General features: G+C 36.4%; 1 protein-coding gene across 3 annotated transcripts; it reads right to left on the bottom strand.

Moving 5' to 3' along the window:
• Positions 1-24: 24 nt before the first annotated feature.
• slc38a3b (solute carrier family 38 member 3b) lies at positions 25-18,774 on the bottom strand (the record flags this gene model as incomplete). Of its 3 annotated transcripts, none has more annotated exons than XM_079461286.1 (16): positions 25-2,037; positions 2,143-2,246; positions 2,928-3,072; positions 3,211-3,335; positions 3,415-3,515; positions 3,606-3,685; positions 3,796-3,963; positions 4,531-4,589; positions 4,985-5,067; positions 7,021-7,102; positions 7,694-7,786; positions 7,871-7,944; positions 10,135-10,250; positions 11,848-11,929; positions 12,326-12,471; positions 18,526-18,774. In XM_079461286.1, the coding sequence occupies 15 exons, from the start codon at positions 12,427-12,429 to the stop codon at positions 1,933-1,935; spliced, it is 1,521 nt and encodes a 506-aa protein (XP_079317412.1). In that variant the 3' UTR covers positions 25-1,932. The 3 variants fall into 3 exon arrangements, with proteins under 3 accessions (XP_079317412.1, XP_079317411.1, XP_079317413.1); XM_079461285.1 differs by having other exon boundaries at positions 11,848-11,933; positions 12,327-12,471; positions 18,526-18,666; XM_079461287.1 differs by lacking the exons at positions 12,326-12,471; positions 18,526-18,774 and adding an exon at positions 12,045-12,094.
• Positions 18,775-20,196: the final 1,422 nt, after the last annotated feature.

Here is a 20,196-nt window from a genome sequence, read left to right as displayed (position 1 = left end):
ATGACATACTGGCAGCTGTAACATAGACTTTCATAATCAGTTTATTTTAGAAGAGAATGCCAAGAGGGGCTCTATTTCCCTGGGGAATTCAAAAACAGATCAAATGTATAGCTTGAATGTAGCCTATACATTTATATATATAAGAGTCTGCCAAATGCATAAATATACGCTGGTAAGTCATGATTTTATGGGGCTACTGAAATGCCAAACTCCTACATAGCTTCAAAAACAGCTTTTTTATTGTCAGTGTGGTTTTGGTATTTACACTATAAAAACTATGCATCAAAGATATAAGCAACATTTATATACATTATATATGGATGAAGTAAATATGACCCCCAACTGTACCAAGTACAAAGATGTTATAGATGCAAATAATGCATTAAAACAAAAAGTAATATATAGTTTAAAACATTGATTTTGCAGTCCAATCACTACAACATTTGATGTTGCCTATAATATTATTACAAGAAAAGAGAGATGAAATGTAACAAATAGGTAGCAATACTTAAGAGAAAATATATAGAAAATGGGTATCAGTAGAAAATTTAAGAATTTCAATAGCTATCTTTTTTTTAATTGTACGGAATATGAATCTGAATGATTAACATTGAACAACCTTGATTTTACTTATAATCCAAGGCTTCTTTAGTTTAACAAATGCAATATATTAACATATACAATGTTATCTTGAAGCCTGAGAACAATGCAAAGCCCTTGAAATCAATTACAAATAATAGAAATGATAATAATAATAGTAATAGAGTAGGTCTAAAAAGTATTTAAACTAACTAGGTTTCATAATAGGCACTTTTTAGTGTGCTGTGATATTAAAGGGATGTTCAATTCTGTTACTCGTGTTAAATCAAGGTTCTCAACATGTGCCAATAGCAAACTTCCAGCTAAGAGATAAATATTTCACATCCAAACAGCTATCTTCAATAGTTTACTTCAGATAAAAACACTGCGTTCTAGATTTTGTAAGCCGAATAAGCCCTGCAAGTACTCAAATACAAGAAACACACTATGAAACTATGTTAAAAAGCAGAGATGACAAAAATACATTAACGATCAATTTCATTTGAGATACTGAGAGCAGCAACCAATTACAAACTTAAACCTTTCCTAAGTGTAATGCTTTGTTGAAAATCTAATACAGATGAGGTTAAATCAATTTTGCGTAAAAACATAGTTACAATATAAATGCAAGGTTTACTCGTAAATGTAAAAACATAATAAATGTAACTTTGTTACATTGTTTGCAAGATTTTGTGTAAATGGCGTCAGATGCGTTGAACTCATCCAGCATGATTTTTTTATAACAAAAATGCTAAAAGACAGTCAATATAAGTATACATTAACACCACAACATACACTAATACTTTTTTTCCAGTGAACTGCAAAATATAGCTAATACATTTAAATAAATATGTTTTCACCGTTCAAATCTCAATGTGATCAAGGCACGCCTTGGATTTAATTTCTACTCTGCATTCTTTGGAAAAAGCAGAATATATACTTTATGAAAGATAGATTATAAAAATCCTTTGCTTTGTTGCACTGAATTGCATTATGATAAACCACACTCTCCTTTGACTAACATTACTGTAAGTTTCCTGAAGTGATATTTGACTTTGTTGATTGTCCCAAACCTCATGCAGAGCAAACTACAGTCAATCAGAGCAACTTACCAATACTAAAAAATTGACATTGATATTTAAGTATAGCCTTTTCATATTAGTTCCTGATAGGCAAATTGTGAAACAAAGGGGTTCTAACTCCGTTAAAAACTCAATGTTGTTATTGTGGGTAAGAGCACCTTCTGTGTCATAAAAGAAAATAAGGCTTAAAAAAATAACCATCTTCTAATATAATACACCACTAACTCTCATACAAAGGCACATACACTCAGCATTCCACTTAGTTTGTCCTCTAGTGGCCACCTAGAGAACTGCTGCTTCCTGATGTCCAATCGATGATGATGAAGCTCCAGCTCATTATCATAAACAACACGCCCAGTCCAGCAAAACAGGCAGCCTTAGAGAGAAAAAGTAAATTTAAGTAAACTGGTAATGCCCGGACAACATTAAAAACAGTACTTTTATCTTTGTGTATAGGTAATAGTTATAAATCATAACCTACAACGATCTTAGGGGTAGAGCGCATTGGCTCTTTATCCTTTGGAACAATACGGATGTAGAAAACAGCAGGGAAGATAAAGATGAGGCACGGAGCAGATGTTGCACCTGGAGAAGGAAGAACAGGACAGGTCAGCTCATCAGTAGAATATTCAATATATACAATATTCAGAACATTCAATCTGTCAGAGATGAAAAGAAAACATAAATAAAATCTCATAAAATAAGAATCCTGTGTCAGACAAATACAGTATTAAGTAAATTTTATGTACGGTATTTGTGTTTTGCTTCCCTCTTTACAACTATGAAACTGTTAAACTGACCAGAACATTCTCTAAGTTTGAGCTTTTGAACCTTGACAACCTTGACCATTAACTGAATACACAAACATATTGACGCAACTTCACAATGCTACCTGTTCAAACAAGCAACAGTCACGCTTAAAAGCCAGCCGTGGGTCTAAGTGTCTCTTACCTATTCTGATAACACAAAATAAACAGATGATATCATGGCTATGACTCAAAAAGTCTTTCTTTCAAGATGTCAGATACGTTTCTTACTGTCCTATTGAATTACATTTATATCTATACATTGGGAGATGCTTTTATGCTTTAGTTGAGCTACAGGAACACTCTTGTAAATTTGACTAATTCATATTCGTAATGGATTATTCAAATGGTTAGTGAAGTCTTGGTTACCCATTCCGAAGGATGCAGATTGTTTGTGGTCTGTGAAGATTCCACCAACAACAGAAACCACACTTGAGCCATTGATGATTGACAGACTCACCAATGACGCCAAAGATGCCTAGGATGTTGGGGGCAAATATGACCAGTAAGTTGATAAAAGACAGGAGGGTGACTGCGATGGCCACGTGTCTGATCCAATTGAAGGTCTTATTAGCAAACATCATCTCCTGAATGGCTCGTCGAACCTTTGAAGAGAACAAAATGAATCTTGAGAACATAAGATAATAAAAGCTCTTATTCCTACACAACAACTCCCTGCATTCTATACGACAAAATAAAATTCCTCTGTAGCTTAAATTAATTTTGGATCTGGTAAAACTCACCGGAAACAGAACGATGGGCACGGTCAGGGTCACGGCAGTGAGCACAGCCAATCGCACGCAGAGGATGAGAGTGTCGTAGGGGTCGATCCTGCTATAGGTGTGCAGAAGTTCGGGCTCGACGTTAGCTGTGATGAAATAAGAGATTCTTGTCAGTTCATTTGATAGGATTCGGGCACATGTCAAAGTGCAAGTCCTCAAACTTACTGTAAAACGTCAGGTAGCCAAAGAGAGCAGCAAGGAAGTACATGACGTACATGATCAGAATGGAAAGGTTGGAAATGTGCTGCATTTTCCTCTGATTCGGGCTACAGAGACAGAGAAGGGTGTGAAATTTCTGTTCATACAAAAGACAAGCTTAGTTCAATGCCAACATTATTTAATTTCAGGTAACTTACTTGCGAAGTTCGGTGTAGATGGGCAGAACCTCGGGGTGGCACACAAAAGCAAAGGCCAGTATGGGGATGGTATATGCAGTCTGTCAAACACCAAGATGACTTTATTGCTGCATTCATGCCATTGTACATGTATCAATGTTAATACAAAAGCACTTCTCACGTCTTCGGGTGATATTGTAACATACTCTACCTGTGAGTTTATAGTGAACATCTGGGGGCTACAGTGAGAGTCCACTTCACGTCCATTGTGGTAGGTGTGGGCATGGCCAACCGTTTCATTTGAATGGATGTGTGCCAATGTGCTATTAGATGTAAACTCTTCGAATGGGCATAGAATCTGAAAACTTTTATAGATGACCTAGGAACAACAAAGATAAAGAAGAAAATATGAAAAATATTTGTGAATTTGGCAGATGCTTTTATCAAAAGTGATTTACATTGTATTCAAGGTATGCATATAATAAAATATTATGCATATGATAAAATAGCGTTTATAAGGTCAGTAGTTGGCCTCGACAAGTGTGATGCAGTGATATATACACAGTAGCTATATGAATAGGAATAGACAATACAGAATGTGTATGGAATGCCTGTGTAAATGAAAACCTTTCATTAGAAAGAACTGTTGCGTATAGATGTGATAAAATGTGATATGTTTGCATAATTCTAACTGTTGGATCTGAGGCTGTGAATCTACACAGGTGGTGAGATATTGGGACAAATGGATTCAATGCCAAATGGCTTTGTATCAAAGAAATGATTTATGATGATGTCGGAAAGGCTACAAATCAATGAACAAGCAACGGTTTTATATTAATGTGACTCTGATGTGGAGCCGAAGTTCACCTTCAAGAGCATTTCCATGTATCAGCAATATTTATTAAATATACTATTTATGAAATCAGTAATCCTCAATGATACTTACTGCACTGAGAAAGAAGACCATACAGCTGAGGGAGAAACCGCTGGTATAACCAAGGTAACCTGAAGAAATAAGTAAAGTATGTCAATACACCATAGTGCCATGTCTGTTGACACGCTGCTTACGTTCATTCAATTCCAAGCACTCAAGACTGTAAGCCTGAAAAAAAGTTATCACCATCTCGATAGCTAATTTCTGCTCAGATATGTCAAGCAACAGAAACATATATCAAATTGCAAAATTGCTGAAATTACTATAAAGTATATGAAAACAACAAAAACAGAGCCATGTGCTGGTACCGTATGAAGAAATAACTTCAAACCAGAACAGAATGTGCCGTGGCCGAACTGATGCTCTGTAATATGAGCGGAATGTTTAACTGGGTCAAGTGTAGATCAGGGGGCTTGAGGTGAAGAGAGGAGTGAAAGAGACGGATGGACAAAAATGATCGACTCACCCAACTGTTTCATTAGAGCCAAAGGCAGGATTACAAAACCAGTCACAAGCAGCACCAAGTAGTTGCCATTAAGATACCATTCCCTGAAGAGAGAGAGAGATACATTTGTGTCCTGCTCTGCCACAATTATACACGATAGCAGGTTATTTTAGTTAAAGAAAATTGTAATGGTGTATTGAAATTAATTGTATTATTGGAAAAACTAAACCATTTTTTTATTTAAAATAAAAACAAATAAATATTATATATACAACATAATAAAATAAACAAATAAATAATAAAATGACCAAAACATTTAACAAAACTGCCTTAAAAATATTGGCAAAACTATTTAAAAAATCGAATTTAAAATAAAAATGTATTTATATGGCATCCTTAAAATAAACAAATAAATAATAAAACGATAAAAGCATTTTAACAAAATTGCCTAAAAATTATTGGGAAAACCTTTTTTAAAATCAGTTTAAAATAAACATTAATAAAATGCATTGGAAATACTTAAACTAAATAAAAAACTAATACATTTTAAATAGGACCATAAAAATGAAGAGTAAAAGGTTATTTTTAATATTAGTAGAGCTACGATAAAACAAAACCACTCTGGATTGAACGGAGCAGGCACTTCTATCCACAGCACCTTGTTAACTACTGTCAATTCAGAAATATTCAAAATATTTATAAATAATTTCTCTGCCTGTCTGACAGACCAATTTAAGCATCTCCATTTGTGCAGCTATGGATAACATTTACACTGTTCCGGGAATCCGTCTCCCACCATCCGATCCCAGACGGAGTCTCGATTCTCATGATTTATGAGCCAGTAAGTTGTGTTTTCTGTGGCTTTATATAGCTTTAAGTGAAGTGCAACATGCTGTGGCTACCCTGCCCCAACATAAGCTGTTGTGCAATACGAAAGGACTAGGGCTTATTTAATAAATAAATCACTATTTTTGGCCCCTGACTGAGCCTCTTTTTCATTCAAAGTGTCCAAAGACAGACAAGGAAGGGTGGCGTGTCAAATCTTTGCCTGGTGATGCTAAATGTAGGTCGCTATATGTGGGATTCATACATTATACAGGATATCCAAGTATAAAGATGTTTCTGAAAGGCGGGTGCTTTTATATATATCAGGTTGTTAATATGGATTAACATAGCAAGAAGCCACAGAAATAAGTATATGTGTTTACTGTTTGCAAAATGATCCTTCATTTGAAAATTGATTTGGATAAAGGCTAAATGAATATATGCAAATGTATTATATTTCTGTCAGAAATCAATATGTTCCACTATTAATACTGTGAAGCTTTACTTTTTTTTTTATACTTAAAGGAATAGTTCACCCCAAAATAAAAAATCTGTCATTATTTACTCACCCTCAAATTGTTCGAAAATTTCAAAGAATATTTATTTATTTGTTGTGCAAAAAATGTCAGTAACCAGAGATCTCATCCCCCATTTACTACCATAGTAGGGAAAATAAATACTATGGGAGTCAATGGGGATGAGATCTGTTTGGTTGCTGACATTCTCCTAAATATCTTCCACAGTGTTTAGCAGAAGTTTGGAACAAAGGATGACAGAATTTTAGTCGAGTGAACTATCCCTTTAAATATTGATTACACCAAATATATTTTGGTGGGTCTTGAGACCAATGGTTTAAGGAATTTAAAGTTTGAGGCTTACCGAAATAAAAACCTTAAGTTTGGAAACATGGGACAAAGCAGTTGTTTCTTCTGACATCAGTCACATTAAGTGTTCTCTATGACAACATTGTTTAAAGTAGCTGTCATCGCAGAAGGAGATGTGGTGGGAAAGCGATAGCGTCAGCCAATCAGTTCCTGTTTAATCTTATTAGCTGACCAATCAAAGTTAATGGCAGACACCACACCTCCCCTCGATGTCACGGTGACATTTTTGAGTGTTGGCCCTGGCAGATAACTGCACACGTGTCTAAACCGGTGAATCTCCAGGAATCATCAGGGTGAAGATTTTGTCATTTCAATACAATATTTTACACTGACATTCAATGTTCTTACCCTGAGTTGGGATCTGCCCTCAGAAATGCCTGCAGAACCAGCGGGAACTCGGACTTGATGATGTAACAGTAGCTGGACATGGCTGTAGAAATGTATTAAGAAATAACATTGACGAGAGATGTTTTATTGCATTTTATTTGCATTATTCCTGTTAAGTGGGCAGTTGTCCTTTATTGTGTTGATGTTTGGGCAGGATTTTGTGAAGGACTTATTCCTTGTTTAAAATAGCTAGAAAATGAATGTCACAGCTTGACAAAACCCATGAATTGCTACTTGGTTGTATATAAGATGGGGGAACATTTTCCTTCTGATTTTTTAAATTGCAGCTCCCTCAATCCTTATTACCATAATAAACACTTCAAGGGACAGTTTGCCCAAAAAATAAAAAGCATTCTTCCAAATATCAGAAACAAGAAAATTTCACAGATTTATTCACAGTCAATTTTGGGGTGAATTGTTCCTTTAATGCTATTTACATATTAAAATATGATTATAGTATTTTTCTGTTTACTTTAGGTTGATCCTGATGTAAATCTATTTAAGTCAAAAGTCACTGTATTACCTTTACTGTTATACTGTACTGTGTATAATTTATAATAATCTTCTTTTCCTCTTTATAGAATATAATCCCTCCCCCTCTTTTTACATTCAAATCGCATGCGGTTTTCCGTACCTCCGATGTTTTGGAGAGTGATCGCGATTCCGGCCGCCATCTTCCCTGATATTCCAAAAGCCCTCATTCCCAGTTGTTCGTATGAGCGGATTCCTGGAATTGAATGTCATAATATTAAGAGAGACAAATCCCACAACTGAAGCCAAGTTTCCATACATCATGATTATCATGACCCACCAACTACACCAGAGGACTTGAGCAGGAGATGAATGGAGTAGCAGGAGAGACCAGCTACGGCTGTGAGGAGAAACCTGGAAAAACACCAAACACCACACCATTACCATCATGTCACGCCTATAAAACTACACAAAATACAAGTACAACAACAAAAAATTACTATGGTGGTACTGTAGTATGGCACCTTTATATACCATGGTAACGAAAGATTAGCATTTTCGAAATAATCTAGACTACACATGGCAATAATTAGTAATAGTATAATAATAATAATCTGACTATTAACTATGGTTTTACAAAGTCTTTTGAATAATGTTGAGAACCGAACAATGGCTGTACGCACTCACTTCAAAATACCTTCTTTTATGTTCTGCAGAAGAACGCCAAGAAAGAAAGCCATACATGTTTGAAATGACAAGAGGGTGAGCAAATAATTACTTATTATTACTTTTGAACAATCACTTTAAATGTTAATAAAACATTCTGGTATTCTAGCCAGACTGAAGTCATGTTTAGTACGGACTAAAGCTAAACGAATTCTAAGGAGACCCTTCCAAATTTCCTGCCAACGAATTTTGTAAAACCACACCACAAAATGTTGTCAATTTGTCCTAGACATGCAAACTAGGACAATAGTTCAAAGTGTTTTTGTTTTTAAAATGTCGCGAGGTAGTATTTTGCAGACACTGAGAAAGACACCTATGTTAAAAGGCTTTGTGTATTTGGCTACAGAATTGCAATATCTTGTCAATCTTGTAATGAGCTGTTTAAATAAGACACTTGACCCCAGGTGGTAGACGAACCTGGGAATTAGCAAACTATGAGTCTATTTGAATGACAAATTACGAGAAATTAACAATAGGCATGAAATGAGCTCTGTATTCAAACAAGATGGATGTTGTGAAGGACTATTGACCTATTCAGCTGTTCAAGATTCGAGACTGAGCACGAGAAGTGTTCTCTTGAACGTGTGCACTCTATTCAACTCAATCATTTGCATTGTAAATTTGTGAGGAGATACTTTCATCAGACCATCACATGGCTAAGGGATCCATCCAAAAGATGTTAACACAAATGTCTTTCTTTTGCTTGCTAATGGCTGAGTAGTTATGCATATTTTTCTTTAAAGTTGCAATTCATAACATATGCATCTCTATCACCATTTCGGTTTAAAAGATAAAATTGCAGGTGACTTTGTTGTACCTATCCTTACATGGACTGACGTAAAATGAGGTCATTCATTTCCTGTGAAGTAGATTTAATAAGATACATAGGTATACAACTGTCTTCTGTGAAAGTAAACTGCACTAGATTATCTTTGGACTGGAGGAAGCAGTTTTTGACTCTGAGGTAATCTGAGCTGTAGTATTTAATTCCCTGTGACCCGACAGAGTAGCTCAGAAGCCCCAGACTTCTGCTCGCTCTCTTCCCCAATCAAGACATATTACAACTATATCTGGACAGGGGTGGGCCGAAAATAAAAAGAAGGATGTGTTCAGAGAACTGAGGAGGCACACAGGGCCTTTCTGGGTCCATAAATAAGCAAGAGGGGTGGAGCCAACTAGTGGAAAGTTTTAAGAGGAGGGGAATGAACATTAAACGGGTGCTCTGATGTCACGGCTGACACAAACACACATGCTTTCTTACTATAGACGTCCTTCAATACAATACTTTACATTTTGTAAGCATCTGATAACAGCCTTAATGTAAATGTTACTACCGTAGCAATTAAATAGCAAATGGGCTGCCAACTGCTTGGCACTTAGATCAAGTTAAATTCAGATTAATGGAAGGGAAAACATAATGGAATTGGTCTTTTTTCTAGTAAAACATAATTGAATCAAGATACATTTACTTGAAAAGTGACCTAAGATTTACTTCCTTCTGAAACCTTGTATCTCCATATTTCGTGTATTTAAATCATTAATATTAGTTACCCTTCATGTTTTTACTGGGTTTTGCAAATATCTTACCAATAAAAAGTATTTAAAATCGCTCGTCAACTTTGACAACACATTTTCTAATCATTTAAGAAGTACAGTGTTACTTTTAATGACTTAATTCTTATATTTTCTTTAATAAAACAAGTCTGAATGTATATTCTTGTCAGGTAAATGTTTCCCGATTTAAGAATTTTTTTATATTTGATCTACAAAAAAATTCTACAGACAAATTTTTGTCTTGTTTTCTACTACAGAGGAAACCCAGGAGTTCTGAAAAACAAGAGCGATTTTGCCTAATAAATGGGAAGAGTTTCTACTTACAGAAAGAGAAGAATGCCAGTATTGGCCATGGCGTACGCCAATCCCAAAATTCCACTGCCCATGATGGCATTTCCCAAATTGAAGACTGACATGCCAAAGGACGTCTTCCCTTCAAACTACAGAATGAAGTTTTATTCAGTACATAATCTTACAACATTTCAAATATTATTTATGGCAATTTATGCTTTGACTAGATAAAAATAGCCAAAACTGCATATAAGCAAATGCATTCACTCCCCTTCATTTTATTCATATTTTGTTAATTAAGATAAGTTATCTTAAACTAATTAAAAACATTTTTTAACATTAATCTATACTCCGTGCACAATAAACAAAAGATTTGCTAAACATACATCAGATAAACATTGCTTATCCCTTGACTCAGTAGTTGCTATACCATTGACTCGGTAGTTGGTTAAAGCACCTATACAGGCGAGTCTGCATTTGGCAATTTTTGGCCATTCTTCTCCTCTGATCCTATCAAACTCTCTCAGGTTGGATGGAGATCATCAGTAGACAGAAATGTTCAGGTTTATACATAGATGTTCAGTTGGGTTCAAGCCCAAGCACAAGCTCAGCCACTGAAGGACATAGACTGAGTTGTCAATAAGCCAATCTTGCATTGTTTTAGCTGTGTGCTTAGGATCATTGTCATGTTGGAGAATGAACCTTCTGCCATGTCTGAGGTTCTGGATGTTCTGGGCTAGGTTATCATGATCATTATCTCTGTATTTTGTGGCATTGAGCTTTTGTTCTACTCTTGAAAAAAAAAATACCCCAGTCCCTGTAGCTGAAAAAAACCCACATCATGATGCTGTTTCCACCACACTTTGCTGTTGAGATGGTACTGTACAGGTGTTTATGTAGTGCCTGGTTTTCTCAAGACACAATGAATGAAACTGAGATTCATCAGACCAGAGAATCTTGTTTCTTTTCTGACAGTTTGAGTGAATCGTTGAAACGTTGAAAGTTTTTGCATATTTCAAGTTTTCGTGTGTCTTCACTGAGTCAAGGCTTGAGTCTGGCCACTCTACCATAAAGCCCAGATTGGTGGTGTGTTATAGTGATATTTGTCCTTCTGTAGGTTTCTCTCATCTCCATATATGATCATGGAGCTCAACCGGAGTGAATCATCAGCTTCTTGGTCACCGCTCCATGGTTCAGTTTGGACAGGAGGTGAGCTCAAGTAAGAGATCTGGTGGTTCCAAACATCTTTCATTTAGGATTAATGAACACTACATGCTTCTGTGAACCTTCAATGCAGACGATTTTCTTTCAGAAGTCTACCACGGATCTGTGTCTTGATACAATTCTGTCTCTGAGCTCTAATGGCAGTTCTTTTGACCTCATGTCTTGGTTTTTACATTTGATATGCATTTTAAGCTGTTGCACCTTTTATTGAGAGATATGCGCCAATCCAAATCAGACTTATCCAATAGAATTTGCCACAGGTTACCTCCATTTGAAATGCAGAAAACATCAACAAGCAAAACTAATGCTTCTGAGCTAAATTTCATGTGTCCCAGAAAAGGGTATGAATACTAATGCAATGTACTTATTTCAGTTTTAAATTTTAAACAAAAGTTGTCACAAATGTGTTTTTTGTTTTGGAGTGTAGATTCATGTAATGAATGGATGAATACTTTTGCAAGGCACTGTATAGTAAGCAAAATGGGTATCCGTTACGTAAAATTTTAAGTTGAGCATACTTACGTCAGTAAAACGTGGCTTCTTGCTCTCACCACTGGGGAGAAACTCAATGTTCTCAGCCAACGCTCCATCGGGGTCATCAAATCTGTTGGGCAAAAGACATTTTAAATGAAGTTGAAAATGATCTTGCAGGCGGCATCAATTAACTTACGCCACCATCTTTATCTAAAAAATCCTTTGGATTTCAGCTATTTACATACCTGCTGTTTTGAATATCACGAGTGATGAGAGACAGTGTGGAAGGGTCCATCACCAAGCAGGAATGGAAAAGAGGGTAAACATGCACTTAGACATTCCAATGCGTCAACACACCGTGCCAAAAGATACATAACTACACGTACTAAGGTAACTAGTTTTATAAACACATAAGAATTTTCACCACATCATAATAATACCACATAAAATGATATCAAGCTCAAAGTTTGCAGATAAAAGGAAAATTAAGCGTGCAAAATAATGAATGTGATGCAATATTACTTACTGGTCTTCCTCCATCATAGACTTCATCTGCACACACGTTTCCTCTCCCAGGTCACAACCTTTCCCATTGGGAAGTATGCTTGCTTCTGATCTGGCAGGCTCCATGATGGAATCGGTTGATGTTTGAATTTTGTGTGTTGTAGATGTCTGAAAGATTTTAGGATCAATTTTAGCAAATCTAAATGTTTTTTCTATATATTGTTTAGGCATATGCAAAGCTTTTAATAAAGAGCAACGTGGTGGACGTAGGACACTTGCTTCCATCATAATTTTCTGATCATTTTAACAAAGAGATCACCCTAAAACCATTTAATCAGGTACTCTCATCCAAATCTTTATGACTTTTGTTCGTTTTAAATAAAAGATAATAATTTGAAGGACGTTGGTTGAGATTTCGAACGACCTGACGGTGCAGAACTGACAGAATTTTTGCGTGAACTTTAAGGTTTGTACAGATTAGGGATGTCACGATTATTGATAACTAGTTACATTCCCTAAATAGCGACCTTAACAGAAAAGACTGAGATGTGAGGATAATATGGTTTTTAAGTCTAAAACACACTAAAAGACATTTGCTCAGATTTTCAGTCTGGTCTTGTTGAATAAAGTCTGTGCCAGTCTGCAGATTTGATCAGTTAGTGTGTGTATGGATCTCAAACTTTCAAAAAGTCTGCAAGTGCATGTCTAGTTAAAAAAAAAATTCAGATTTTAAAAGTCTTGTAGTGTATTCCAGGCATTACTGTGTAGATGCAGCAAATCAGAAATCTCTTCAATAAAACTACAAATCTCAAAATGTCAATCGAACGTGCCAGTGTGTGCAGATCAAGGACGCTGGAAGTAAAATAAGACAAAAGTCAAAGTCTGCTTTATTGTCAATTCTGCCACATGTACAATACACATTGTGTTACTCCCAGACCCATGGTGCATACAAATAACACTTACACAGAATACATTTATAATAAAAAAAATACAGAATATACATTCTCGACATAAAGTTGAGAGAACTGTCACTTGGCCGATCGGGCCAGTGCTCTATCGTCATAGAAAAATAAGATTTCGACGTTTTTAAGACTTCATTTATAAATATTTCCAAGAAGATGCAAAAGATGACTCGGTTCACGTGCTGTTTGGGGCATCAGACAACGTGCAAAATACTGCATCGAGTTCTCTTTCACGTCTTCTTACTCTCTATCAGGCATAGCGACAGAAAATGATGCCAATACGAAGTAACCTCACAAAAAGTAACCAATTGTGTCTTGCGTGATCATAACGCACGTGGAAACACAACTCGTGTTACATTATATTAGATCCGTGCATCTCTTAAAGGGGCAGCAACATAATAAACGTATCAGTTTTGTTCATCAAACAACAAAGAACGAACACAAAAAACACTCACTGCTCTTCACTGATTAAATTAAACCTTTAGTAAGTTAAATCAATATTATATTTAATACAGTGAAGACTATAAAGCATTTATAGTTACTGTACCTGGTAACTAATATTATTAGACCAACCTAAAACACCTGAAATGCACTGATTTATGTGCAGGTTTGATTTATTACATTTATCTGTGCTATTGCACATACTTTGATTGCTTGATCTTATTTTATTGCTTACTGATTAGTTGTCTTCAACAATATTTGAATGATTTTGAGTTATAGGCTCATAGTTTTATGGAAACATATCCTTATTTGTAAAGATTACATATGTAAAATAAAAAAGAGCTAGATATGAATTAATACTTTTTTGTAGTGGCAGGGCCAGTAAAAATACGATCACTTGCCGGACCAGGCCAGTAGAAAAAATCCTTAGTGTTGGGCCCTGAAAAAGCTGCAGATCACCCTTGATTTCTAAGGATTTACAACAATTGCGATTATGTCAAATAATTGCGATTATGTCAAATAATTGCGATTATGTCAAATAATTGCGATTATGTCAAATAATTGCGATTATGTCAAATAATTGCGATGAGACGATTATTTAATGATTGTGAAAGCCCTAGTACAGTGCTCAGAAAGGTTGCTTGGATTCTTGTTTCGTGCTGAGTCTCAACTAACTCAAAAAAAAATCTTAAACTTCCATTTACAAACCTCTACAGCTCCAGAGTTATTCAGTGATTATTCAACCAGCTTCCCCCAAGACCGAATTTCAAAATATGCTTAACATTAAGTTGTCAGCTCAAAAGAAAAAGAAAACACTGGCAACCGGAGTGTAATTCAAGCCAACAGATGTTCTAACTCAGTGAAAATGCTCTAATGAAACCTCAATAACATTCATCACAATTCTGTTTATTTTGCGATTGAGGTCTGAATGTTGGATGGCCCCACAGAATAAAAGGCCGGGCAAACAAAAATCGGAAAATGCGGTTGAATCGATATCGATTCATAAACGCCGCAAATCGCTTTTTTTCTTTATACTTTAATAGAATTAGACTCTTGTTCACCCTATATTATCCCACATGGAGGTATTGTTCAGTTATAACTATGAGAACAGCCGTACGGGCTACGCATCAGGCATTACAAACAGCTGCTTTGTGGGAACCAAGGGGTGTTGAATTTTAACAGGGGGATACACAGGGTGATTGAAAGGAAGGGAGTCCTGTGGCAGCCAATGACACACACGTTTTTGGCATGATAAGGCATCTAAATACCAAGTGGCCCGGTGAAGAAAACTGGTCCTGTGGCCTGGAATCGAGTCCAAGGTTTTGAAAGATGTGTTGTGCTGATAAATTTAGCTCGGAGACTGTGATGAACTTTCAGGTTGAATACAGAATCATGTGAGACACTTGGTCTTTTTGGCAGAGATGGTCATTTAATGGCCAGGGAGAGTGCAAACGTGTCCGGACGGTCACATGATGAATGTTTTTAAAAGTGAAGGTTAAGCCGATGGAAACGGTAACTTGAGTGTAAAGCACAGTATTAATTCGTGTGTTTCACACGTCGTCCTTGATATTCATTCAACAGTTTTCTGCTTTATCTGGACGTTCGCATAAGCAAAACCACACAATCCTACAGCAGACACGTCAGAACATCTCCAATAAATAAGTCATGACCTCTATTTTATGTTACCTCCACAATCTCAACACGGCAAGGAGAGCGTTTTATCCACTTTATTCAACCAGTCAAACGTTTGTCCCCACACCAGGACAAATGTTATGTGACTGGATTTTATTTACAGCACAGAAGTCTGCCCTGGCCAGTTTGTTCCACGTTGCTCCAAAACATCTTAGCTCTTGATGCAAATAGCAGACCTGCGCTCTGATTGGCTGGCACGCTCTGATTGGTTGCCACACTCTGTCCCAGAAATCCATGCCTGCATTTGTGGAATGGCTGGCACTTTACACATGCTGACCTGACCATGTTTAGTTGTTCCCTGTGGTATAACATTGTAAATACAACTCTTCTGGGGTTAAACACGGCTACAGAAGTCATGTTTTTTTTTCAGAATTTTTTATTTAGAAATCAAGCAATACAAGAACGATATTTTTCATACTTTGGGAGTCAATGGGGGGGGGCAGCAAGAACTGTTTGCTTTCTCTGTGTTCATCAGAAATGTATACAGATTTGGAACAACTCGTAGGTGAGTAAATAATGACGGAATTTTCCTTTTTGGGGGAAGAATCCTTTTAAAACGGGCCAATGGGACCAACATTACACCAATAACAGCAACACAACAGTTGTCCCGAGTATAAGAAATCGATCCCCTTATGTGGTCGACTATTCAGGAGCAAAATCAAATTGATTGGTGTCCGAAAACATATCAAGAAGCACTAGATTCCTGCCTTTCAGACACAAGCATAAAAATGTTATGCTTGTGTCTGAATTAGCTCAGTTTTATATGCAAGTGGACTATATCAGTGAAGTAAAGTACGGAATGAAAGTATAGAGAGTGATTTTGGACACAGGCTTACATAATAATGACTAAGTTTGTGCTTGCATAATGTATTTAAATTGGCTGGATGAAAAGATCTGCAAATACTGAACCGCAGATGTTACCAAATCTACCTTTAAAATAAATGTTTCACATTTACATGAGGTCAAACATTTATTCTTATTTCTTTATGCAGATGTGCACTTTACACGACCATCTGACAATTATTCGACACAACCAACACATCTCAAACTCTTCACTTCCTAGACATCCTACAAAAATGCTTAGTGATGCTGCTAAAATACAGGGATGGTGCTAGATGGTAAAGCTATGGATCTTTCTTGTATACATGATACTGTATTTTGTTATAAAACTAAACAACAGATTTCACAGAAATCTGTCTTGTGACACACAAGATCAAATGTGACCCTGGACCACAAAACCAGTCGGGTCCATTGTGGCAGGCCGTTGCTAAGAAGAAACAAAAATAAAGATTTGATATAGTATGAAGTTCTTCATGGAACATGATCTTTACTTAAAGGGTTCATATGACACGGCTTAAACAAATATTATCGTTTGTTTTAGATGTAATGCAATGTGTATACACGATTTAAGGTTCCAAAACGCTGTATTTTCCACATACCGTGTATGTTTGTATATCCTCTTTGTCCCGCCTCTCTGAAATTTCCAGATTTTTTACAAAGGTCATCGCTATGAAAAATGAGGTGTGCTGTGATTGACCAGTTAACCAGTGCGTAGTGATTGGTCGAATACTGCAAGTGTGTGACGGAAATGTAACGTTTCTTACCATTTTTGGAACATCAGGGTCCAAAGCAATTGTACTAACAGGTACGCCCGTCTTACTTGTGTATACATTTGGGCGGTCTTAGTCAAATCATACCATGAACTGACGTAGATTTGTGGGGGTGTGGTTACAGGAGGCGTTTCAGGCAGGTCTGGGTGAGCATTCACTTGTAGATAGAATGCATCTTTTGTTCCGACACTTATTTTTTGCCATTTTTCGTGTCTAATACATGGATACACACATAAAAACTCGTATTTTTTTATGACCCATTTAATGTATTGTTGGCTATTCCTACATATACACGTGCTGCTTATGACTGGTTTTGAGGTCCAGGGTTACAAATGCTACGAAAGAGATTTGGACCCATTTTTATGTTGGACCAGATCACACTGCATTCAAACCAGACAAAACCGCTACCCTTTACGTCCTCATCTCTGGCCTTGAATGTGAGGTCTGTGACCTCTTATCTGTTACCACAAATCCAGAACCATCTATCTCATTGCGTTGGAAATGTCTACATCCGGGACAAAGATTGAGAATTAGTAACTGCAGCTGATTTCTGGGAGAATATGACTTGTCTACACATGCTGTCATGAACTATTGACTGGTCTGCTCCGACGCATTCACATTGTGTCTCCATTATAAACACTAGTCACCCACAATGTTACATTACCCAATAAATTGTTTCCGTTCCCCAATAGTGTGCATACTATGTTTCCAAACAGTTAGGGGATCATTTTCCTACTATATTTCTGACCCCTCGTTCCCAGAACGTTAACCATAAGGTCCAGAAATGGATTTTGACGCCACGCGCGCATTCTGGCATGCTTAGATGTACTAGACTGTCAAAAAATGTCAGAATTCACAGTCAAAAAGCTACATTACTAAATAAGATTAAAATGTAAAATGGCAATTAAACAAAACTTATTCTAACACTCAACAGCATTCATCTTTAGCATGTGCGAATTTATAATTTGATTATTTTATGCTCTATAAGAAAAGCAGAATGTTCCTTTAGATTCTTTATTTGACTTTAATGAGGCAATATCTCATAATACTTGTATACTAATAGACTGACAAAATGATATAAGTAAACACCCAAACGTCTTAAAGTAGATATAAATTATGTTAAATTTAATTTATATACAAAGGGGACCAAAAATGTCACATTGTGTCCATGACATTGGTTGTCTATATGATCTTCCACAAAGCAATGCTTTTTAAATATGAATATGAACATGTAACCCTTAAAAAATATAGTAAGTTAATTAGTTTCACTTTGGTTTTTGTGGTTAACCCAACCACAAATGTACCATTGTCACACAATAGCAACGATAGTTAAGGCCAGAAATATAAGGTAAAAGTAAAGTACAAATGTTGATCATTCCGCCAATAAAACACGGTTACTATGCCTCACTATAACAAAACCGCGGATCGTTTTCTTAATGTAAGAACTAATGCTTGTTATCCAAGACACCAACACAAAGAAATCGATCACAAATGCCCAATGAACATAGATTACCTACCGGCTTACACTGGGTCCGGGATTGTAAATGAGAAATTTCGCGTTTGTAACTTTCCGTTTGTTTTGATCGCGTCCTTTTTACGTTCGTGCGTTATTTTTCCGGCGTGGTTTCTTTCGCCACAATAGAGACAATGCGTTTCTCCCTCGCAGGGCTTCCGATATGCTGCATTTAGGAATAAAGTGAACGGGTAAAGGGTCCATGGATGAGTAGTGGGGGGTTGTTTAGGTCCCGCCTCCGGCACGGAACGTCCCGTGGCTGCTGTGTTTGGCCCACGAGATCACGCCCCGTTGAAAAGAAGCCCCGCCCATGTCGCCCAAAAGGTTGAGGAGCTGTGAATGGTTTTAGTGAGGGGGTGGAACTATATTGATAACATCCCAATCAATATTGATGAGTAAATTAGGAAGGGAAAATCGTAAAGGTATGTATGATTTAAAAGCACGTTTCTATTGAATATAAAGTTACTGGTTGTTCTATAGTTTTCTTCTTTCTCTAGATTGTACTTATTAGTTTTATCACTATGTTGACAAGAAGCGCACCAGAAATGTCCTTGTATGATCCATTCAAAGAATCAGAATCTTTATTATCTAACTATATGAACGTTTCAATATGTAGACGATGAAATCTTTTTATTGATAGGCCTACTTGATAATATGGACCCCAATGAAATCTTGAGGCGTCAGTTAAATGTTTCTTAACATTTCTTAATTATTCTTAATTAATTATTTATTTGTTCGTATTTAGAGGTCCTGTGTTGTTTCTCTCACGTGATATTTCACAGATTGACCTAACTCCAATATATCTAATAGTAACATGACAGCCTGATACATTTTTTGTTTTAGACTTGACAAAAACTAATAAAGTCCCAGAATTAAAATTCGTATTTTTTCATGAAATATTGCAGCGTTTATGGTAAATAGCTTATCGATGTAGGTCATGTTCTTTTTAAAAAATGAATGTACTCTCATAATCTTCAAATTTAATTTGAAAAAGCACTTCCGCCCTGAAATGACGATCCATCTCAAATGACGTAAATTAGACGGTTTGGGCGGAGCATCCGTTAACTCCTCCCCTTCAACCGACAGTCTGATGCTAGTTAAATTTCAATATGCAACAGCTGTTTTTTTATATTAAATCAATTCGCAAAAGCGCAAACCATGCTCACTAATTTTCTCCTTTGAAATTCCATTTCACTCAGAAATGCATCAGAATACGTAATTAAAAACAATCACAACTTCCAGTTCACAGGGACTTTAATCGATTTATTGTACAGTGACCTTAAATACGTTTTGAGCCACAGATTCCTACCTGTGATGTTCCAGTAACACCAGCTTCTGCTGTTGCTCTATGTTTGACTTTGTGACTTTGGAGAAGTGTCCATTTCACATTAGATACAGAGATGAGCCTTCCAACAACGCTGGACATTGAAAGCGCTACTGGCGTTTAAAGCCACAATATGTAAATGTGGACCGCTAGATGGCGCACTTTCAAAACAACAGCAAAAGCGAAGCAAAATGACGGTATGTAGGAGAGTGGAATTATGGGACATGTCGTTTTCGCCATCCAGAGGCGTATGGAGATCGCACATCATGTTCCCAGACGAGGTAATGATTGGATATAATTTTATGTCATCGAAATGAATTCGCTTTAGCTAGTTAGATGCTGTATAACCAC

Source organism: Barbatula barbatula (genome assembly GCF_947034865.1).
Source record: "Barbatula barbatula genome assembly, chromosome: 7".
Lineage (NCBI taxonomy): Eukaryota > Metazoa > Chordata > Actinopteri > Cypriniformes > Nemacheilidae > Barbatula > Barbatula barbatula.
This window is presented reverse-complemented; position numbering and strand designations above follow the sequence as displayed.